The sequence below is a fragment of the Ahaetulla prasina genome, chromosome 1, assembly GCF_028640845.1.
Source record: "Ahaetulla prasina isolate Xishuangbanna chromosome 1, ASM2864084v1, whole genome shotgun sequence".
In the NCBI taxonomy this organism is placed as follows: domain Eukaryota; kingdom Metazoa; phylum Chordata; class Lepidosauria; order Squamata; family Colubridae; genus Ahaetulla; species Ahaetulla prasina.
The window spans coordinates 244262176-244283075 of record NC_080539.1 but is presented as its reverse complement, the minus strand read 5'-3'; the positions used below and the strand labels follow the sequence as shown (position 1 = coordinate 244283075).

The following is a 20900-nucleotide window of genomic DNA, read 5'->3' as shown; positions in this document are numbered from 1 at the left end:
ATAGCACCATTCAGGTGCCATCACCTATTACAACTAAATTCTGGAATTTACTTCTAAAAATATGTCTATGCCGCAGCATTGAGTGGTCTGTGGCCAGAGATTCACATTCAGTCTTTAGCCCTTTTCGTTCAGCAAAAACCATTGAATCATCTTAGTACACAATTTTGCATTTTTTTAAAAAAAGAAGATGCATAATAAGTGCCTTAGATTTCTAATAGTCTTAAGCTATTTTAATAAAAGTCCCAAACCCTACAAATTTGGCAAAGTACTAAAGATTCTCCTTTGTCTGCTCAGGTATCACTGCCCTGCACCCACACCATCAGTTACCTCCCCAAAAAAATGTAAAAGGTTTTTTTCAAATTGCAATTTCCAGGCTTGTCTTGAATTAGCATATGAAACTCTGTGACTTTTATGACCTTGTTTGTAGAGAACAATCTGATCTTTTCCAGTAATACGTAAGAGCTGAAGAACCAAGCTAGTGCAGTGATAAAGTTGGGTCAGCCTGATCCTAGTTTTACAAAAGAATGGAAGCTAGCTTGATGACTTTGGGCCGGTCACTTTTCCTTGGTCTAAACTGAGAAGTCATTACAATCAATCTATTAACCTATCATGGAACCAGCGTACCGTAGTAGTAGATTACAGCCCAAAACCTTCAGTTGATCCTACAGCGAGTCAACTCAGATTGGTATTAATAATATACAGCAAGTGGATGTTTTGTGAGTTGCATCAGGCCTGACTGGTATCTAGATAATTCATCATCTGTGGAAATGAATTAGCTAAAAATGAATCTGAGCGTAATAGCTAATATTTATACTTTACTTGAGGATTAAATAATTGGCAGAACTACTAGATCCAACCAGCAGCTGTTTCTAAATATGAAATAGCTAATCTTGTATAAAGACCATGAACTCTGCATATTGTACCTTTTTAGCAAGAGAACAGCTATTGAGAAACACGTGGCCGGTATCTTTGTGCAAGAGAGGGTTTTTTTCCCAACTGTTTTTGAAAAGATTACTCAGCTATGCACTCTAACAACAGTTTTGTGGGTTAAAGGAATACGGCTCTGATGACAAGACATAGTAAATTGATGCATGCCACTTGAAGTTTAGTTTCTCTTCCTCAGTTCCAGAAATTTGGTGTCCTTCTATCTCCCTTATCCAAAAGGATATGATCTCATGGAACTCAACTCACCCCATGAACCCTATCAGCATTTAATAGCTTTGTAAAGTCACATCCCTCATTTCTGGGAGACTTTGACCGACAATCTTTTTGTATGAAAGTACTTTCAAGTTACAGGTATCAACCTTGTTACCCTGACCAACCAGAGATAAGAGAGTTCACTTTGGTTTTTGAATGACAAAAGAAATAAGAAACAAATGATTACAGCTAGTCCTCGACGTATGACTACAACTGAGCCTCAAAGTTATGCTGCTATGTGAGAAAGTTGTTAAGTGAATGTTGTCCCATTTTACAGCCTTCTTGCCACAGTTGTTAAGCGACATTGCAATTGTTAAGTTAATGACACGGTTGTTAAGTGAATCTGGCTTTCCCATTGACTTTGCTTGTCAGGTCTCCAAAGGGGATCACATGACCTGGGGACACTGCAACCGCCAAAAATATGAACCTGTGCAAGCATCCAAATTCTGATCACATGACCATGGGTTGTATGTGAGAAAAATGGTCATAAGTCACTTTTTCCAGTGATGTGATAACTTAGAACAGTCACTAAATGAACTCTTTTAAGTCGAGGAATACCTGCATTGTAACAATGACACAATGAAAATTATGTTGCTTCATTTGAAAGCCATCCCTTCCCCCTCAGAAATCCTGAATTTCTTGAAGAAGAGGTTACAAATTTTACATATTGCAAGTGATAGAGCTTTGACAATGATACTACAAACATGCTTGTGTAAGAAATCCTTGAATCTGACAAACCTATTGCCTACTTTCATTTCATTTGAGACATAACAGCCTTCATTGAGAAACAGTTACTGCTATTGGAAAGAACTAGATCAGGAGACTAATTTTTGAAAGCCAAAAGTTAGGGATGTATTCCTGGGATATATTATGAACAACAGGGTACAGAGATCTCCTCCTGGAGGGTCAGAAAAGTCAAGATGGCAGCCATAACAGTGCAATCAAACCTTAACCTGTTTTTATGCGCATTACCCAGAATTCCTCAAAGATACTATGGCTGCCATCCTGGTTTTTTTGATAATACCCTATGGACACCCATGGCAGGATACCTCTTACTCAAGAAATATACTAAATTTAACTGAAGGAAAAACTAGTTTGTTCCCCCAAATGATTGACTTTTAAATAGGCGAATTGTCTTAGAATAGCGGGGAATGCAATAATCAAGGCAGAATTTTTTCTCTCTTTCTGATAATCATCGGAGCTGGTTGCCTGAAATTCAGGATCATTTTTCCACGGGGTGCATACAATGACTTAAAATATAAAAAAGAAAACTGGCGATTTTTGGAGAGATCCATTTCTCACTTCATTAATTCCTCCTCTGTTATCATTGTGCAAGTTGGAGAAATTCAGTCTAACACAGAAAAGCATCCATCTATAAGATGCTTTCCCCCCCTTCATTGGTTTTGCATCATCACTCCCAATTACAATACTCCAGAATTCCCGATTCCTGAATTTCCTTTTCATTATTGTCATATGAATAAATGTTTCTTATCACAAGGAGGACAAAATGAAACATAATGGGATTAGATTTATCCATTTAAATCAGCACCGAGTATCTAAAGCCACATACAGTATATGTAAAGCAGTGATGATGGGTGTCAATTTGAAGAGGGGAAAAAATGAAGGAGGGAGAGAGCTGTTTCCTTGCCAAGTTTCTGTTGGCATCAGTGTCTAATTATAAATTGTGCTGATAAGAAACAGAATGCACAAGGGAAGTTAGATGAGAGAAGAGTTAGATTCCTGGCCTTTGAATGCTTTGAGTATAATTCCTATTCAGATGTTCTGCAAATTTAGCACCCCTTATATTAATTAAAGCAACCCATCTTCCTTTTCACAGAAGCCTGGGGAAAAGTGGGGACAGTGGTTCTTAGATTCACATAAATTTAATGATGGAAACTTTCAGGATTATCATCCTTGCTAGTCCTGGTTGAGATGCCACAGGATCTCTCCAGGAGTTGTCCCTAAATCTAGGATGTGCAATGAAGTCGGAGATACTTATTAAATACATTGAAAATACAACGATATTAAGTATAATGAATTCAATGTATTTAAATATACTTAATGAAATCAAAAGAAGGTTTCTCTTGTGGCTTCCTCTACATCTTGATTTATACCTCACACTTTTTCAAGCAGTTCTGCCTGTGCTAATTAACTAATGAACAAATAAATAATATTAAAGCGTTTGCATCAAAAATGGTATAAAGAAAAAAATATTTAAAGAAGTTACCTCTATTAAATCTTAGTCCAGATAACAGTTTGATTCTAAAACCGCATTAAAAAAAAAAAAAAAGGAGATCCACTCTGGATGTCTTGAAAAAATAATAATCCGAAGGATATGTTTAAATCCCAAAGTTGCGGAGATGAAGAAATTAACGAAAGAAATAAAAGGAAGAGACAGAATATTATCAAGTATGGACCAAGTGGTACAATTGGTTAGAGAATAAGAAAAGTAAATATGAATAAACGATGGAGAAGAGAATGTGACAAATGTATAAAATATTGTAAATGAATAAAACTAGATATAAAGGGACAATAAAGATAATAAAAGAGGGGGGAAATGGGGAATATATAAAGCAGAAAGTAGGTGGAATGAAACTGACATGTAAAAAGAAAACACATATTATGTGTTTGTGTTATGTATGTTTGTGTTGTGTTGTTGTTGTAAAATCAATAAAAAACTTTTTTTAAAAAATCCCAAAGTTGAAAATCCTTCCCCATTTCTGTCTCAGGCTGTTATTTATTAGAGTTATGCCTCATATTTTCTCCAGGAGCAAAAAGTATCTCATATTGCATTTCTTCTACTGTAATTTACTGGCAACAGCATTTGCAGATTGGAACCTGTAATCAAAGTGACAAAGTTGGGGTTGCATTATTGCAATGCAAACTTTACCCCCTTGGTACATGTATCTGATAACATAACGCACCAACCAAGTATTTGTGTGGCTGTTACTTGGTGTTCTTCCATGTCTCAGTTAAGGCATTCCAAGAAATGAATGTAAGGATAACCCTAAGGTGTAAATGGCCTGAAAATTTTATCACCAGATTATAATGCTAATAAGCAAAAATCATGGGTTTTCTTCCAAAATCCAATTAATTGAAGATGCTCTCCTACTTTTTGAATGTGGAGAGTTCTATGACTAATAGCTATTGATTGGTTGAGGAGAACACATTTTATGTTTCTTTTATGTCCCCTGCAAAGACAGCCAAAAGAATTCAAGCTCATCAGGCAAGCTAAAATTCAGGCTGGTTTCCGAGGCCAGGGAAAGACTTAAACAGAAGTCCTCAACCCTTTTTGGATTGATGGACAAAATTTGGCATTTTGGTTGGGACTTTTGTTCCTATTTTTTAATGTTTTTTAAAAAAACCCAGTGGGTCAACCCTTTGAGACAGATCAGGTCAAGAAAGAGGCATAGCAAGGATTCCAGGAATACAATTGTATTGTAAAGTACATAGGTAGTGTTGGAAGAAATGTCCATCTGGGTTCAGTTCCAAGTGGGGAGAAAGACACTGGAAACATGGAGGCTATTTGGAAAGATGGTTTAGTGGTGGACAGGACCACATGGTTTGAGGCAGGGGTGAAATGTAAAATTTGTTACTACCGGTTCTGTGGGCATGGCTCGGTGTGTGTGTGTGTGTAATGTGACTTGGTGGGCGTGGCCAGCTTTTTTTTTACTTTTAAAAGCATTTTTTCTACAACCTCTTCAGCCAAAGAGGTTGTAGAAAAATGCTTTTAAAAGCCTCTGATGATCCCAGCTGAGCCGTGCAATCATTCAGAGCCTTTTTTTAGCTTTTAAATGCATTTTTTGGCCAAAGAAAAAATGCTTTTAAAAGTAAAAAAAAAAAACAATCTCTGATGATTGCGTGGCTCAGCTGGGCATGAGGGTGGGCAGGGATTTTTGCTACTGGTTCTCTGAACCACCTGCCACCATCGCTACCTGATCAGATGATCCGGTCCGAACCGGGAACATTTCATCCCTGGTTTGAGGTTCTGGGCAACTGAGCACATGGGTGAGAGAAAGAGATTTATACCTTCTCTTGGGCTTTGCATTTTGGTTTCCTCTTCCTGTGGCAAGCTATTGGCTGCTGTAGGGGTCATAGCTACCCTTGTAGGTTTTCTGAGTCAAACTTGGTTGAACTGTACTGGGTGATGTAACAAAGATGGTTGTGTTCTGAAAGGTTGTTGGTTGGGCAATTCCTATTATGGCTTAGTGGCTTTGTCCTAGTTTGGATCTTGTAAGGTAAAGGTAAAGGTTCCCCTCGCACATACGTGCTAGTCGTTGCCGACTCTAGGGGGCGGTGCTCATCTTCGTTTCAAAGCCGAAGAGCCAGCACTGTCCAAAGACGTCTCCGTGGTTATGTGGCCGGCATGACTCAACGCCAAAGGCGCATGGAACGGTGGTCCCTATTTTTTCTACTTGCATTTTTACGTGCTTTCAAAACTGCTAGGTTGGCAGAAGCTGGGACTAGTAATGGGAGCTCACCCCGTTACACAGCAGCACTAGGGAATTCGAACCACCGAACTGTTGATCTTTCAATCAACAAGCTCAGCTGTCTTAGCCCCTGAGCCTCCCCTATCTTGACTGAGACCTAATCTTGAGTGATCTTGAGTGAGAGCTAATCCTGTCATGTCCTGAGGGTGAAGGTCTTTTGTTTTGTAGATAAGCTGGCCTAGCCTTTTGTCTTGTAGAGAAGTTGGCACCAGTCTTTCTGGGGCTATTAATAAAAATGGGGGCTGCTTTCCAAGAGCATGTTACTCCTTTTCTCATCCAGGGAGGTATAATATTCTGCCTTTTTAATATTTCCTACAATATTTCATTCTTCTAGGAGAGAGGTAGGTGCTAACTTTCTACTGTAGTCCTTGTCATACGACCCCAATTAAGTCCAACATTTCTATTGCTAAGTAAGACAGTTGTAAATTGATTTTTTCCCCATTTTATGAACTTTCCTGCTAGATTTGTTAAGGGAATTACTGCAATTGTTAAATTAGTAACATGGTTGTTAAGACTTAGCTTGTCAGAAGGTTGCAAATGGTGGTCACATGACCCCAGAAGACTGCCTCTGTCATAAATACTCTAATGGCCAAGTGTCAAATTTTGATTACATAACCATGGGGATGTTGCAACGGTGATAAGTGTGAAAAATGATCATAAGTCACTTTTTTAGCACCGTTGCAGCTTCAGTCACTAAGTGAATGGTTGTAAGTCAAGGACCACCTGTAATAACAGATTCTTGAAAGCCTGTCCACATTTTCCTGTCCTATCAAGAGACCAGTCAAGATGGGGTTATCTTTAGTCTTCTTCCCATGCTCTCCTCTTTCGCCTGCCTTCTGCCAGTTCCCCCTTAAAAATTTGCTCAGGCCTTCCCCAGAAACAGCCCTAAAGTCCTTGACAATGTGGCAGGGAGCTTAGAGATACCAAGAGTATCTCTATTCAGGAGATTTTTTTTTTTAATATAATCAGTTTGCTACATTGTTTGAAGTTTTTTGTTTTGCACATGCCTGCCTAATTTATTACTCTAGCTATTCATTAGAAACATATGTTTTCTCTGTCTGTATATAACTTTAATGTGTGTCTTGAATTTATGGCTATTCCCTGTATGTTTTCTTCAAACATAAGGACAAGCTAACCTGTAGTCTCCTAAATCCTACTGGGGAACCATATGTAAGCTGAGCTTATAAATAAATCAGTTCTATCATATAAATCTTGTAGAATCTGAATTCCATTATAAAGTTTTAATATTGAGGATGGGGCCCCTAATCTTTCAGTCTAATCTATCTTATTGTTGAACTATTTGGGCTTAAGGTTTACAAGAAAGGTTGTTTCCATTCCTCAAAATTCTTGTCCTTTTTCAAAATTCAAAATTCTTGTCCTTTTTCAAGACCAGGTGACTCCAAAATTGATCACTTTAAGACTTGTGGACTTTGATTCCCAGAATTCCTTAGCCAGCTATGCTGGCTGGGGAATTCTGGTAGTTGAAGTCCACATGTCTTAAAGTAGCCAAGTTTGAAGGCTCCTATTCAAGACTGTTACAGCTGGACTGCCTCCCATCACTCTCTTCCCCTTAAAGGCACAGATGAGGCCAGGTACCAACTATTCCTCATGTTATTTTGTTCATTCCACCGTTTTTCCCTCTTGAAAAAGACAATGGGCCTATCTCCATGATGGAAAACCTATGTCACAAGTGCGGAAGTAGCACACAGAGCCATCTCTCCTGGCACACCACCCGTCGCCCATTGTTCTTCTGGGTTCTGATGCCCACATGTGCTCTGGCCAGCTGGTCTTTGGAAGACCAGGTGACCAGCGTGCATGCGCACACCAGAAATCAGAAGCTTAGCTTCCTGACATGTGCATGCGCGCCGGGGAGCTGCTCTTCTGGTTTCCAGCGCGCTTGCGTATGCGCACGCTCCCGTTTTGGCACTCAGGGCCGAAAAAGTTAGCCAAGACTAGTCTATCTAGATGTTTAGAACATCTCCTCTGTTTCAAAGTAGGGAGTGAGATCATTCATTTGATAAGTCCTCCTCCTCAATATTCTCTAGATCAGAAGATGAGGCATGACCTTGGATTTGGTCTCTCAGCTCAAATGTATTCTCTGCCTTGTTTTAATAGAGCAAGTTATCATATATATTACGAAGTTCAATTTGTAGATTACAACTAATTAACAAATATTAAAGGAACTATTCATGCTCTTCATCATTTATGAAGTAAACTCTGTTCACATTGCTCAATCTGGCAGAGACACAAAAGAAAAAGCTATGAAGAAAGAGATCTAATTCTGATAAATTTGCCTTTACTTAGCTGAGCTTTGCAGTATATGTCCTGAATTCTTCCTATCAGCTATGCCCCTTAAAGTATTAATCGCATAAAATACACCATTACCTACATGTATTTTTTAAAAAACAAATTTTTATGAGTCACAAAAAACAGCTTTAAGGACAAGTGAAATATGTACAGTATTAGCTTTTGGCAAAAACAATTATTCTTCTAAGCCTTTTGCGATAGTTTTCTTGGTAAATGCTTTAACTTTTTAAGTTTGGACAGCAAAAAAAGAAAGTTACTACCCAAGTTATAGGAATTCCACCATTTGCTATTGTTTTTTTCTTCTTTAATATATGCACCTGTAAACAGTGGTGGGATTCAGCCAGTTCGCACCACTTCGGGAGAACTGGTTGTTAACTTTCTGAGCAGTTTGGTGAACTGGTTGTTGGAAGAAATCATTAGGGCAGAGAACTGGTTGTTAAATTATTTGAATCCCACCACTGCCTGTAAAGCATGTGAATATTAGTTCACCTGAAAGTTACTGAATAAATCATGTAAAAATCTCCTTCCAATTGAGCTTGGCTCAAAGTGATTCTAGCTGTGATCTACTATAGTACAGCAGACATGAGCAATGGAAAATGAGGGGCAAGTCATCTGGCCAATTGATTGATTAATTCTGGACCATCATTTCATTTGCTTGTGATGATCTGTCCCTAACCTGAACTTTTATAGTGGATGGATCACCACTGTAACTGAGTCCACCTTAATGTTTGCCATCCAACTGGACAAATAGAGTTGATATAGTCTATAGCAGCGCCCCCCCCCCTTTTGAGAACCAGGGACCAGTTTTTCTATGGACCAGAGGGGGTATGATTTTATGTGCTGCCTGCATCGCTCAGATGGCGTTTCGTTTATTTGCACAGCCCAGTTACTGGCATGCTGCAGCCCAGTGACGATCCACAGACTGGGGGTTGGGGACCTCTGGTCTATAGTATAGATGCTTTATAGAAAAAGTTAATAAATAGAAGCTTGGGTCTCCTTCATAATTCTTTATTTAATTATTAAATTGCTATGCTGCCCATCTCATTATGCAAAGTGACTCTACATTCATAAGAACTGAGTAACAATAAATTTTCTTAGAATCCTAAAGCTAGAGGAAGCAATTAAGGTCATAGAATGCAAAACCTGCTCAATGCAAAATTGAAATTCAAACATTCCAAGGGTAATTTCTAAGCCTTCCTTCCTTCCTTCCTTCCTTCCTTCCTTCCTTCCTTCCCGAGATGCTTGAAATATTTAGAAATGTAAAGCAAAAAGCTGAGATTGTAACTTTTGTGTATTCTACTGCTCTGAAAAAAATTGGAAAAAACTCCTTCCTTCCTTCTTTTCTATTTTTAAAGTGCATCATCTTGTTGGAGTTGCATGTATATTCTTTTTCTCTTATTTAATGCAATCAATTAACTTGTAAGAAAGTATGGTCTTTCTATGAATCATATAAATAGTTGCAATTTCACATTTCTGTCTCTTTTTTTAAAGGGGATCTGCCATTGCAAAAATCGTAGGACAAAATACCAAAAGCTCCAACCAGTTTGATCCGGTTGTCAAGATGTGGGTATTTGAAGAACTAATCAATGGTCGAAAACTCACCGAGATTATTAACCAAGAACATGAAAATGTGAAATATCTCCCAGGGCATAAATTACCTCCAAACGTGGTAAGTGACAGCAAAACATACCAGAATAGTTTCAGTTTTAAATGATATTCCAGTTAAGTTCAAAGAAAGTAAAACAAATAAGTACCGTATATACTCGAGTATAAGCCGAGTTTTCCAGCACGTTTTTTGTGCTGAAAAACGTCCCCTCGGCTTATACGCGAGTCTACGTCTTCGGGAACCCCGCACAGGAGGGGGTACCGAATGGACTGCCATGGAGGGATGGGGAGCGGGCCCGCCGAGGTCTCGCGATTTGTCGCCCCAGGCCGCCCCCATTCCGTGTCTGGTGGGCGGACGGCGCAAACTTGGCGGGCTGTGCATTGGCGGGAAGCCCTGGTGGTGCAGTGTTCCCGTTCGCCTGGCCTCCGTCCTCCGATCTCCTGCGCTGGGAGGCGGCGGCGAGCCAGCGGCAACCGGGCACCGCGGACTTTGGCAGGAGGAAGGTGGGAGGAAGCGGAGCTGCCGGCTGTGGGGGTTGAGGCGTGCAAGAGGAGTGGCGTGGAAAGGCCTTTTGTGTGTGTGTGTGTGTGTGTGCGCGCCTGTGTGCCCTAGGGAGGAAGCGGAGCTGCCGGCTGTGTGGGGGTTGAGGCGTGCAGAGGAGCGCCTCCTCCTCTTCCTCCACGCCGCCTCTTGCACGCCTCAACCCCACCATCCCCACCCTCTCCAGCGTGAAGGTCACCTCCTCCTCTTCCAGGCGGCGGCGGCGGCGGCGGCGGCTCGGCGGGCGCCACAGCCGGCAGCTCCGCTTCCTCCCACCGGTCCCAGTCCAGCCGAACGGTGAAAGCGACATGCGGCGCGCTCGCTTTCACCGCTCGCTGGATTGGGACCGCTTCTTGGTCTCGCGCGCGGGCGGGGAGCCGCCAGCCTTCGGCTGAGGGAGGGAGGGTTTCCCGAGCGGTGGCGTCGGCCGAGAAGGCTGGCGGCTCCCCGCCCGCGACCGTAAGCCGGTCCCAATCCAGCCGAACGGTGAAAGCGGAGCGCGCCGCATGTCGCTTTCACCGCTCGCTGGACTGGGACCGTGGGAGGAAGCGGAGCTGCCGGCTGTGGCGCCCGCCGAGCCGAGCCGCCGCCGCCGCCGCCTGGAAGAGGGAGGAGGTGACCTTCACGCTGGAGAGGGTGGGGATGGTGGGGTTGAGGCGTGCAAGAGGAGCGAGCGTGGAGGAAGAGGAGGAGGCGCTCCTCTTGCACGCCTCAACCCCCACACAGCCGGCAGCTCCGCCTCCCTAGGGCACACAGGCGCGCACACACACACACACACACACAAAAGGCCTTTCCACGCCACTCCTCTTGCACGCCTCAACCCCCACAGCCGGGTAGCTCCGCTTCCTCCCACCTTCCTCCTTGCCAAAGTCCGCGGTGCCCGGTTGCCGCTGGCTCGCCGCCGCCTCCCAGCGCAGGAGATCGGAGGACGGAGGCCAGGGCGAACGGGAACAGCCCACGCCCAAGAGGGAAAGGGAGCGAGTGGGTGGGTGGCTGGGACGAGACCCCACCACAAACACACACACACACGCCTGCGTGAGACGCCTTGCTTGCATGTCACACACACGCACCGCTCGCTGGGAAAAAAAAGGATGGATGGATGGATGGAAGTAAGGAAGGAAGGATGGATTGATGGATGGAGGCGACCGCTTTGAAGCGCAACCCTTCTCCCGCAACTAAGGGGGTCAATGTTTTCCCCAATCCTAGGGTGTGGGAAACAGTCATTCTTTCTTCCCCTAGTCTCTCCCGAGATCGCACTGCAGCGCCCATCATCCCCAGCCGGCAATCTGAGCTCGTGCCATCGATGTGGTCCTTGAACTTCCTCCTTGTTTCTAACCCAGCCTAGGATGGCCGCGTGGAGGTGTGGTGGTGGTAAACGGCCAGGAGAAAGCTGCCTTTTCGAGAGGTCCTCTTGGAAGGCTGCCTTGGAAAGGGAAAGTGGGAGGGGCAGAGATTTCTCCTCAAAGGTCCCCTTGGAAGGCTGGGTTGGAAAGGGAAAGTGGGAGGGGCAGAGATTTCTTCCTCGGGTCCTTCTAGAGTCCTTGAGAAACTGATATCATACAAGGTTAATAAATTATACTCCTCCTCCTCATTGATGAGTTTTCATCCTGAAATTGATTGAAACATTGTACCATCATATGCTGCCATAGTATAGTGTTAACAACATCTGTAAAGATGATATATGAGCATGACACTAAGTTTTTCTATATTTCCCCTTTATTGAAAAACTCCTTCCTTCCTTCCTTCTTTTCTATTTTTAAAGTGCATCATCTTGTTGGAGTTGCATGTATATTCTTTTTCTCTTATTTAATGCAATCAATTAACTTGTAAGAAAGTATGGTCTTTCTATGAATCATATAAATAGTTGCAATTTCACATTTCTGTTTCTTTTTTTAAAGGGGATCTGCCATTGCAAAAATCGTAGGACAAAATACCAAAAGCTCCAACCAGTTTGATCCGGTTGTCAAGATGTGGGTATTTGAAGAACTAATCAATGGTCGAAAACTCACCGAGATCATTAACCAAGAACATGAAAATGTGAAATATCTCCCAGGGCATAAAATACCTACAAATGTGGTAAGTGACAGCAAAACATACCAGAATAGTTTCAGTTTTCAATGATATTCCAGTTAAGTTCAAAGAAAGTAGAACAAATAAGTACCGTATATACTCGAGTATAAGCCGAGTTTTTCAGCACGTTTTTTGTGCTGAAAAACGTCCCCTCGGCTTATACTCGAGTATAAGCCGAGTTTTCAGCACGCTTTTGTGCTGAAAACGCCCCTCGGCTTATACTCGAGTATAAGCCGAGTTTTCAGCACGCTTTTGTGCTGAAAACGCCCCTCGGCTTATACTCGAGTATAAGCCGAGTTTTCAGCACGCTTTTGTGCTGAAAACGCCCCTCGGCTTATACTCGAGTATAAGCCGAGTTTTCAGCACGCTTTTGTGCTGAAAACGCCCCTCGGCTTATACTCGAGTATAAGCCGAGTTTTCAGCACGCTTTTGTGCTGAAAACGCCCCTCGGCTTATACTCGAGTATAAGCCGAGTTTTCAGCACGCTTTTGTGCTGAAAACGCCCCTCGGCTTATACTCGAGTATAAGCCGAGTTTTCAGCACGCTTTTGTGCTGAAAACGCCCCTCGGCTTATACTCGAGTATAAGCCGAGTTTTCAGCACGCTTTTGTGCTGAAAACGCCCCTCGGCTTATACTCGAGTATAAGCCGAGTTTTCAGCACGCTTTTGTGCTGAAAACGCCCCTCGGCTTATACTCGAGTATAAGCCGAGTTTTCAGCACGCTTTTGTGCTGAAAACGCCCCTCGGCTTATACTCGAGTATAAGCCGAGTTTTCAGCACGCTTTTGTGCTGAAAACGCCCCTCGGCTTATACTCGAGTATAAGCCGAGTTTTCAGCACGCTTTTGTGCTGAAAACGCCCCTCGGCTTATACTCGAGTTTTAAGAAAGAAGCTTTAGCAGGGAGGGGATGGGAGGGTGTTTTAAGTTTTGGCAAACAGCCAGGCCAACTGTATTGGAGAAGGTCACACAACTGGCCTTAACATTTTAGCTGCTGTCTTTTCCCTCACACTTGGGTTTAATGATATTAGAGACCCTTATTGCCCTGCCAAAAAAAAAAAAAAAAAGAGCCACCCCAACGTCTATGAAAATTAACCTTCTCTGCCAAGAGACACTGTGCAGGGTATTTTCACTATTGGTGTGCATACAGGCTTAGATTTGTGCTGGGTTCTTAGTGCTTAGAGCACTGACCTTCAGAGGCACCCTGGTCCCTTGGAAGCTAAAGGAGGACTCATTTTCATGCTTGCAGTTGTATTGTCAATTTCTGTGAGACAATGTTGTTGAAGTAACTCACTCATTCATTCATTCATTCATTCCTTGTGTGTCCAATCACACTTAGCCAATAAAAATTCTATTCTATTCTATTCTATTCATTCATTCATTCATTTATTTTAAGTATAGATTTTAGATTTTTAAACAAATATGTTTAGAGCTTTTATATCTTTCAAGTTATTCAAATTATCCCTCAGCAGGTATATAATGGCATCCAATTCCAATATCATGTTGGGGCTTTTGAGCAAGGGAGGAGGAACGTGAGCACCGCCTTTCGCTGGCATTCCGGGATTTCCCTTTGTTTAGAGCTGGGAATCCTCCTTCCCCTTTTGCACTCCCTCCCTCCTCTCTCTCTCACACACACACACACACACGCCCGTGAGGCGTCTTGCTTGCATGTCACACACACGCACCGCTCGCTGGGAAAAAAAAAGGATGGATGGATGGATGGAAGTAAGGAAGGAAGGATGGATTGATGGATGGGCGACCGCTTTGAGCGCAACCCTTCTCCCGCAACTAAGGGGGGGTCAATGTTTTCCCCAATCCTAGGGTGTGGCGAAACAGTCATTCTTTCTTCCCCCCTAGTCTCTCCCGAGATCGCACTGCAGCGCCCATCATCCCCAGCCGGCAATCTGGGCTCGTGCCATCGATGTGGGCCTTGAACTTCCCCCTCCTTGTTTCTAACCCAGCCTAGGATGGCGGCGTGGAGGGTGTGGTGGTGGTAAAACGGCCAGGAGAAAGCTTTCGCTCTTTTCGAGAGGTCCTCTTGGAAGGCTGCCTTGGAAAGGGAAAGTGGGGAGGGGGCAGAGATTTCTCCCTCAAGGTCCCCTTGGAAGGCTGGGTTGGAAAGGGAAAGTGGGGAGGGGGCAGAGATTTCTTCCTCGGGTCCTTCTAGAGTCCTTGAGAAACTGATATCATACAAGGTTAATAAATTATACTCCTCCTCCTCATTGATGAGTTTTTCATCCTGAAATTGATTGAAACATTGTACCATCATATGCTGCCATAGTATAGTGTTAACAACATCTGTAAAGATGATATATGAGCATGACACTAAGTTTTTTCTATATTTCCCCCTTTATTGAAAAACTTCCATCATGCTTCTTTCTGAAAACAAAGGTCATTATAATATACCTCATTATATATTTGATTTGATGATATTTCAGTTAATAAATACCATTTAAGGTGTTAAGCTTCTTTTCTTTTTCAGCAGCAAAGTGAATTACAACTTTAAAGAACTTTATTACTTTATATTCATTTATTTTAAGTATAGATTTTAGATTTTTAAACAAATATGTTTAGAGCTTTTATATCTTTCAAGTTATTCAAATTATCCCTCAGCAGGTATATAATGGCATCCAATTCCAATATCATGTTGGGGCTTTTGAGCAAGGGAGGAGGAACGTGAGCACCGCCTTTCGCTGGCATTCCGGGATTTCCCTTTGTTTAGAGCTGGGAATCCTCCTTCCCCTTTTGCACTCCCTCCTCCCTCTCTCTCTCTCTCTCTCTCTCCCTCACACACACACACACACACACACACAGACTTCTAAAGTCGATTGGCACAATGAAAGGCAAAGACCACAATTGTTTTAAGAAAGAAGCTTTAGCAGGGAGGGGGGATGGGAGGGTGTTTTAAGTTTTGGCAAACAGCCAGGCCAACTGTATTGGAGAAGGTCACACAACTGGCCTTAACATTTTAGCTGCTGTCTTTTCCTCCCACTGGGGTTTAATGATTTTAGAGACCCTTTTTCCCCAGCCAAAAAAAAAAATGAGCCACCCCAACGTCTATGAAAATTAACCTTCTCTGCCAAGAGACACTGTGCAGGGTATTTTCACTATTGGTGTGCATACAGGCTTAGATTTGTGCTGGGTTCTTAGTGCTTAGAGCACTGACCTTCAGAGGCACCCTGGTCCCTTGGAAGCTAAAGGAGGACTCATTTTCATGCTTGCAGTTGTATTGTCAATTTCTGTGAGACAATGTTGTTGAAGTAACTCACTCACTCATTCATTCATTCATTCATTCCTTGTGTGTCCAATCACACTTAGCCAATAAAAATTCTATTCTATTCTATTCTATTCATTCATTCATTCATTTTATTTTGTCAAATACATATTAAATTATTATATAAATATAAGCATGAATTGAATACATAAAAGGAATACAACTAAAGGGAACATTAGGACAGGGACGGTAGGCACGCTGGTGCTCTTATGCACGCCCCTTACAGACCTCTTAGGAATGGGGTGAGGTCAATACTAGATAGTCTTTGGTTAAGGCTTTGGGGATTTTGGGAAGAGACCACAGAGTCAGGTAGCACATTCCAGGCATTAACAACTCTGTTACTGAAGTCACATTTTCTGCAATCTAGATTGGAGAGGTTCACTTTTAAGTTTGAATCTATTGTGTTCTCGTGTATTGTTGTGGTTGAAGCTGAAGTAGTCATTGATAGGAAGTACATTGTAGCAGATAATTTTATGAGCTATGCTCAGGTCATACCAAAGGCGGCGTAGTTCTAAATTTTCTAAAGCTGGGAATCCTCCTTCCCCCTTTTGCACTTTTATTGTTTTTCGTTCAAATAAATATTCATGTTATTTTACTTGGCTCTATCTTTATTTTTTACATTGACCAGTAGCTGCCTCATTTCCCACCCTCGGCTTATACTCGAGTCAATAGTTTTTCCCAGTTTTTGTGGTAAAATTAGGTGCCTCGGCTTATATTCGGATCGGCTTATACTCGAGTATATACGGTAACTTAGGCGAGAACAAATTACAGCTCCCAAATTCATAATGTGACATTGAAACGTAAAGGATACAGATGAGATGTGGTCAGTGGGGCCAATTGACTTATCTTGATTGCCAGAAAAATGTTAAAAATTCCAAGCAGAGTGTACCATATAAAATAAACGAGCGTTTTAATTTTTTGTTGTCGTCATAATGTACGTTCAGCTGCAGCACCCTGCATCTGATCTCTTCTAAGCATGTTATTTTATTTCATTACTTTAAGCAATTTACAGTATATAGCTACCCATTTCACAACAGTGGCTCTAAGCAGTGCCTATTAAAATAAAAAAACACCACCATGTTTTCTCCGCTTACAGCCACCTTTTTCGTGTCCATCTGAAGTTACAGCGGCATTGAAAAAAGTGACCTATGATTGGCCCTTGCATGTACAATCATTGAGCATTCCCAGTGGTGGTATTCAGCCGGTTTTATCCGGTTCGGATGAGCCGGTAGCGGCGGAGGCTCCGCCCACCCACCCGTACATAATCAGGTCACATTTTTGACCCTCTGCGCATGCCTGGAAGGCCCTGCGTGCGCACTCACATTTGCGAACTGGTAGCAAAGGTAAGTGAATTACCATCCAAGTATTCCTACAGTCACAGGATGAAAAATTGGAAGCTTGGCAATTGGCATATATTTGCGACGGTTGCGGTGTCCCAGAGTCACAGGATTGCCATTTGTGATCTTCCCAGCTGGCTTCCAACAAGCAATGTCGACGGGGGGATGCTGGATTTGCTGAACGACTGTGTGACGTGCTTAACAAACAACAGTGTTTTGCTGCTTCCATCAGGAAGCAGTTGTTGGAGATAAGCAGCCACCAGGAGAAAGAGTTGGCAAAACAGCTGGCTCAGATCAAATTGGATCTGACTGAGAAGGAGGCTCAGCAGGAGCACCTCACTGAGGACTACGAGCATAGGCTTCCAAGTAGAGGGAAGACCTGCGGGAATGCAAGGTCTGGAGGCTCAGCGGGCTGAGATGGTCAGCCAGTTCCAGGCCATGAGGCAGTCCCACTGGAACAAGGCCCTCTGGCTCTTTGCCACCACAAGGCCCTCCAGCCTTTGCCCAAAGCCCTCACCAGAAGGCTGAAGCAGACCCCAAGTCGGAATTTCTGCCCCCCTTCAGCCCGCAGAAAAAGACCCAAAGGGGGGGACTCTCTGCAGCAACACAAATGTTCATTGCACGTATCCAGCCCAGGGGCCGTAGTTTGAGGACCCCTGATTTAGTGCAATATAAAAAATGCAAATAATTTTTCTGCGGACCACCAAAATATTCTCGTGGACTACCAGTGGTTCACGGACCACCGGTTGGTGACCGCTGCTCTAAAGAGGTGCAGTGATACCACTCTGGGGCAAGGCCTGCTTTCCTTTCTCCCACTTTGTTGCAGACACCCACTGCACATTAACAGAACACTAGACCAAAGTGTCTCAGGCCATTTTCATTGCTGAAATTCAAATCTGCCGGTCCCTAAAGAATTCTCCACAGGTAGACCTTGACTTATGACCGCAACTGAGCCCAAAATTTATGTTGCTCAGCGTGACGGTTGTTAAGCGAATCACTGCAGTTCATAACACGTTTGCTAAGTGAATCTGGCTTCCCCACTGACTTTGCTAGTCAGAAGGTCGCAAAAGGAGATCACGTGACACCGGGGCACTGCAACCGTCATAAATATGAACCAGTTGCCAAGCATCCGCATTTTAATCACGTGACCACGGGGATGCTGCAATGGTCATAACTGTGAAAAACAGTCCTAAGTCCACTTTTTTCAGTGCCGCTGTAACTTTAAGCAGTTGCTAAATGAAGTGTTGTAAGTCGAGGACTACCTGAATTGTCAATGTAAAGCTGTGCAGCTTTTCTCTCTGAATTAACTGCGAGAGAAGCCCTTCCTTCTTTGTGGCAGGAACATTTTTTATTTATTTATTTACATTTATATCCCGCCCTTCTCCAAAGACTCAGGGCGGCTTACAGTGTGTAAGGCAATAGTCTCATTCTATTTGTATATTTACAAAGTCAACTTATTGCCCCCCCAACAATCTGGGTCCTCATTTTACCTACCTTATAAAGGATGGAAGGCTGAGTCAACCTTGGGCCTGGTGGGACTAGAACCTGCAGTAATTGCAGGCAGTTGTGTTTTAATAACAGGCTATCTTACAGCCTGAGCCACCACGGCCCTGTGTGGAATGTTCTCAAATAAATCATTCTGTATGGAATGTTCTCAAATAAATTACCAAATGTGGTCCAAGCCTCTTGTTTTGTTAAGGAACCTGAATCACTTGTTGCAATTGCAACAGGAAACACTGATGCTATGTGTACAAACGGCATGTTTTTAAACACCCGTGTGCAAACATCGCAATAAAGATAAGTACGTGTGATGTTTTGATTGTGTCAAGCATATGTTCCAGCTGTCTGCATTTTTCACTTTGTACAATGTTTATGGCTTGTTCTCTGTTCTCTGTCCTTGATTGTTTTGTTGTGGTAAACCTCTCCCGCAGTGTTTTCCTCATTCAGTATTCGGTAAGAGAATGTTGTAATCTTTTTTCCTCTCAGGTTGCTGTACCAGAAGTAGTAGAAGCAGTAGAAGAATCTGATATTTTAATATTTGTCGTACCTCATCAGTTTATTCCCAAAATTTGCGAGCAACTTACTGGTCACGTAAAAGCAGGAGCAATTGGGATTTCACTGATCAAGGTAAGGAATGGCATCTTTGTGGGAAAGGTATGTTAATAATGGTCCTTATTTGACATGCATTTTAAAATATGAGTATAATTTTGATATTTTATTGTTAATCCCTTTAAATGGTACTTCTGGGAGAAAGCTGGAGTATACAGCAATTAAAAAATAAACAGTTAAATAAATACTTACACATACCCATTTTAAAAATAGCTGATGTAAATAAATGCATGAAATATTGCTCAGTTTACACACTGCATTAAGCCATAGACCATGGTTTATGGAACAAATCACATTTAACTGAGCTTATGGTTTATCCAAAGTGTAAATCATAGTTTAAAAATCACAATGGCTAAGTTCATACAGTCTAGAAACCAAAAAAACTACTGTTGGGAGAAATATTCATCTGGTCCAGTTACAAGCCGGGAGAAAGACACTGGAGACAAAATGAAGGCTGGAGGCGGATTGGAAAAAGGGTCCATTTATTGATGAAGCAGAACCACCAAGCACGTGTGATTCTGGGTAGCTGATGACATGGAGTTGAATCTGTGTGTGTGTGTGTGGGGGGGGGGTTATAGCTTCTCATGGGTTTTGCAGTTGAACTTTCTGTTCCTGTGCAAGAACATGCATTCTATTGGCTGTTGTCAGACTCTCATGATGCCATGTACAAATCCTGGGAGTTTGAGCTAAGCTTGGTTAGAGTTTGGCTGATGCAATGAAGGAGCTTGTTGGGCAATTCCTATTGTGGCTGAGGGTTCAGCCTACCTTTGTTCAGACCTTGCTGCAGGGAGTAATGAATTACCAAATCTGCATTTCTAAAACTGGCCTCAGCTTGGTATCTGCTTGTGGGGCAGGGAGCTGAGGCTCTGAGCTTCTGTCTCCCTTAAGATTTTTCTTTTTCTTTTAGGGAAATATTTTATCCTGCCTTTTTTAACATTTCTCAAAAATTTTCATTCTTCTAGGAGAGGGGTGGGTGCTAACTGTCTACACTACATTCTGCTTTAACTCCATGCGTGAAATTAATCCATGTTTTTAAGGAAAGGGATTTGGCATTCTGTACAATTTTTTAATTTTTTAAAAAGCATTATTGTAGAGGAATACTTTTAAGAAAGGAAGATACCATACTTTGCAATAGGAATCCTTAAAACTATGTTTATTCCAGAGGTGGGTTTCAGCAGGTTCTGACCAGTTCTGGAGAACTGGTAGCGGAAATTTTGAGTAGTTCGGAGAACCGGTAGTAAAAATTCTGACTGGCCCCGACCCCATCTATTCTCTGCCTCCCAAATCCCAGCTGATCAGGAGGAAATGGAGATTTAGCAGTCACCTTCTCCTGGAGTGGGGAGGGAATGGAGATTTTACAGTATACTTCCCCTGCCAGGCCCACCAAGCCACACTGACAGAACTGGTAGTAAAAATTTTTGAAACCCACCACTGGTTTATTCCCCTTTATTCATTTTAAAACTTAAATGTGGCTTCACAGTCTCATACATGCATAGACAAGCAGGTTGTTTCCTGAATACTGAATTATAGACCAGTGGTTCATATGTATTTCAAAACTGAAGTAACAATTGGCTTCAAGTGACTTTTCCTGGCTGGTTTAAACATTAATATTTTTTAAAAAAACGAAAAACAAAAAGCCCTGAGGGGTGAGTCAGTCAGCAGATCACACAGATCTTGGTCAAAGGTCACTTCTCTTTTCTCTGGCTTTCAGCCCTCTCTTACTCAGTGGACATATACCATTTCTATTTTTGTGAAGACCTTTCACCTACTTTCAGAAAACATAATGATGCAAATATGATTAAATTAACAGCGTACAAAGGATTATATGTTGCCATGGAGGTATCGGTTGACATATGAGGTTGGATTAATTAGCTGCTAAATGGAATATTCCACTACACTCAGAATTTATGGCTGTGCGGAAAAAAAAATGTTAAGAAAGCTCTCCTATTGAGTGTTAAGAGAGGGATTTGCCAT

The 20900-nt window shown here is 42.4% G+C and overlaps 2 protein-coding genes across 5 annotated transcripts in view; one reads left to right on the top strand and one right to left on the bottom strand.

Annotated features, from left to right (window-relative positions):
• LMLN (leishmanolysin like peptidase) overlaps nt 1–20900 on the bottom strand; it is a 59035-nt gene that overhangs the window by 2808 nt on the left and 35327 nt on the right. The window lies entirely within an intron of this gene.
• Nucleotides 1–20900, top strand: part of LOC131204079 (glycerol-3-phosphate dehydrogenase 1-like protein) — a 39169-nt gene that overhangs the window by 4701 nt on the left and 13568 nt on the right. The window contains exons 2-3 of one of the 2 annotated variants that reach the window (XM_058194937.1): nt 9486–9663; nt 18804–18944. In XM_058194937.1, coding sequence (XP_058050920.1) covers nt 9486–9663; nt 18804–18944 — 319 coding nt within the window. Of the gene's footprint in view, nt 1–9485; nt 9664–12043; nt 12217–18803; nt 18945–20900 lie in introns of those variants that run through there. The other variant, XM_058194947.1, reaches the window with a different exon arrangement.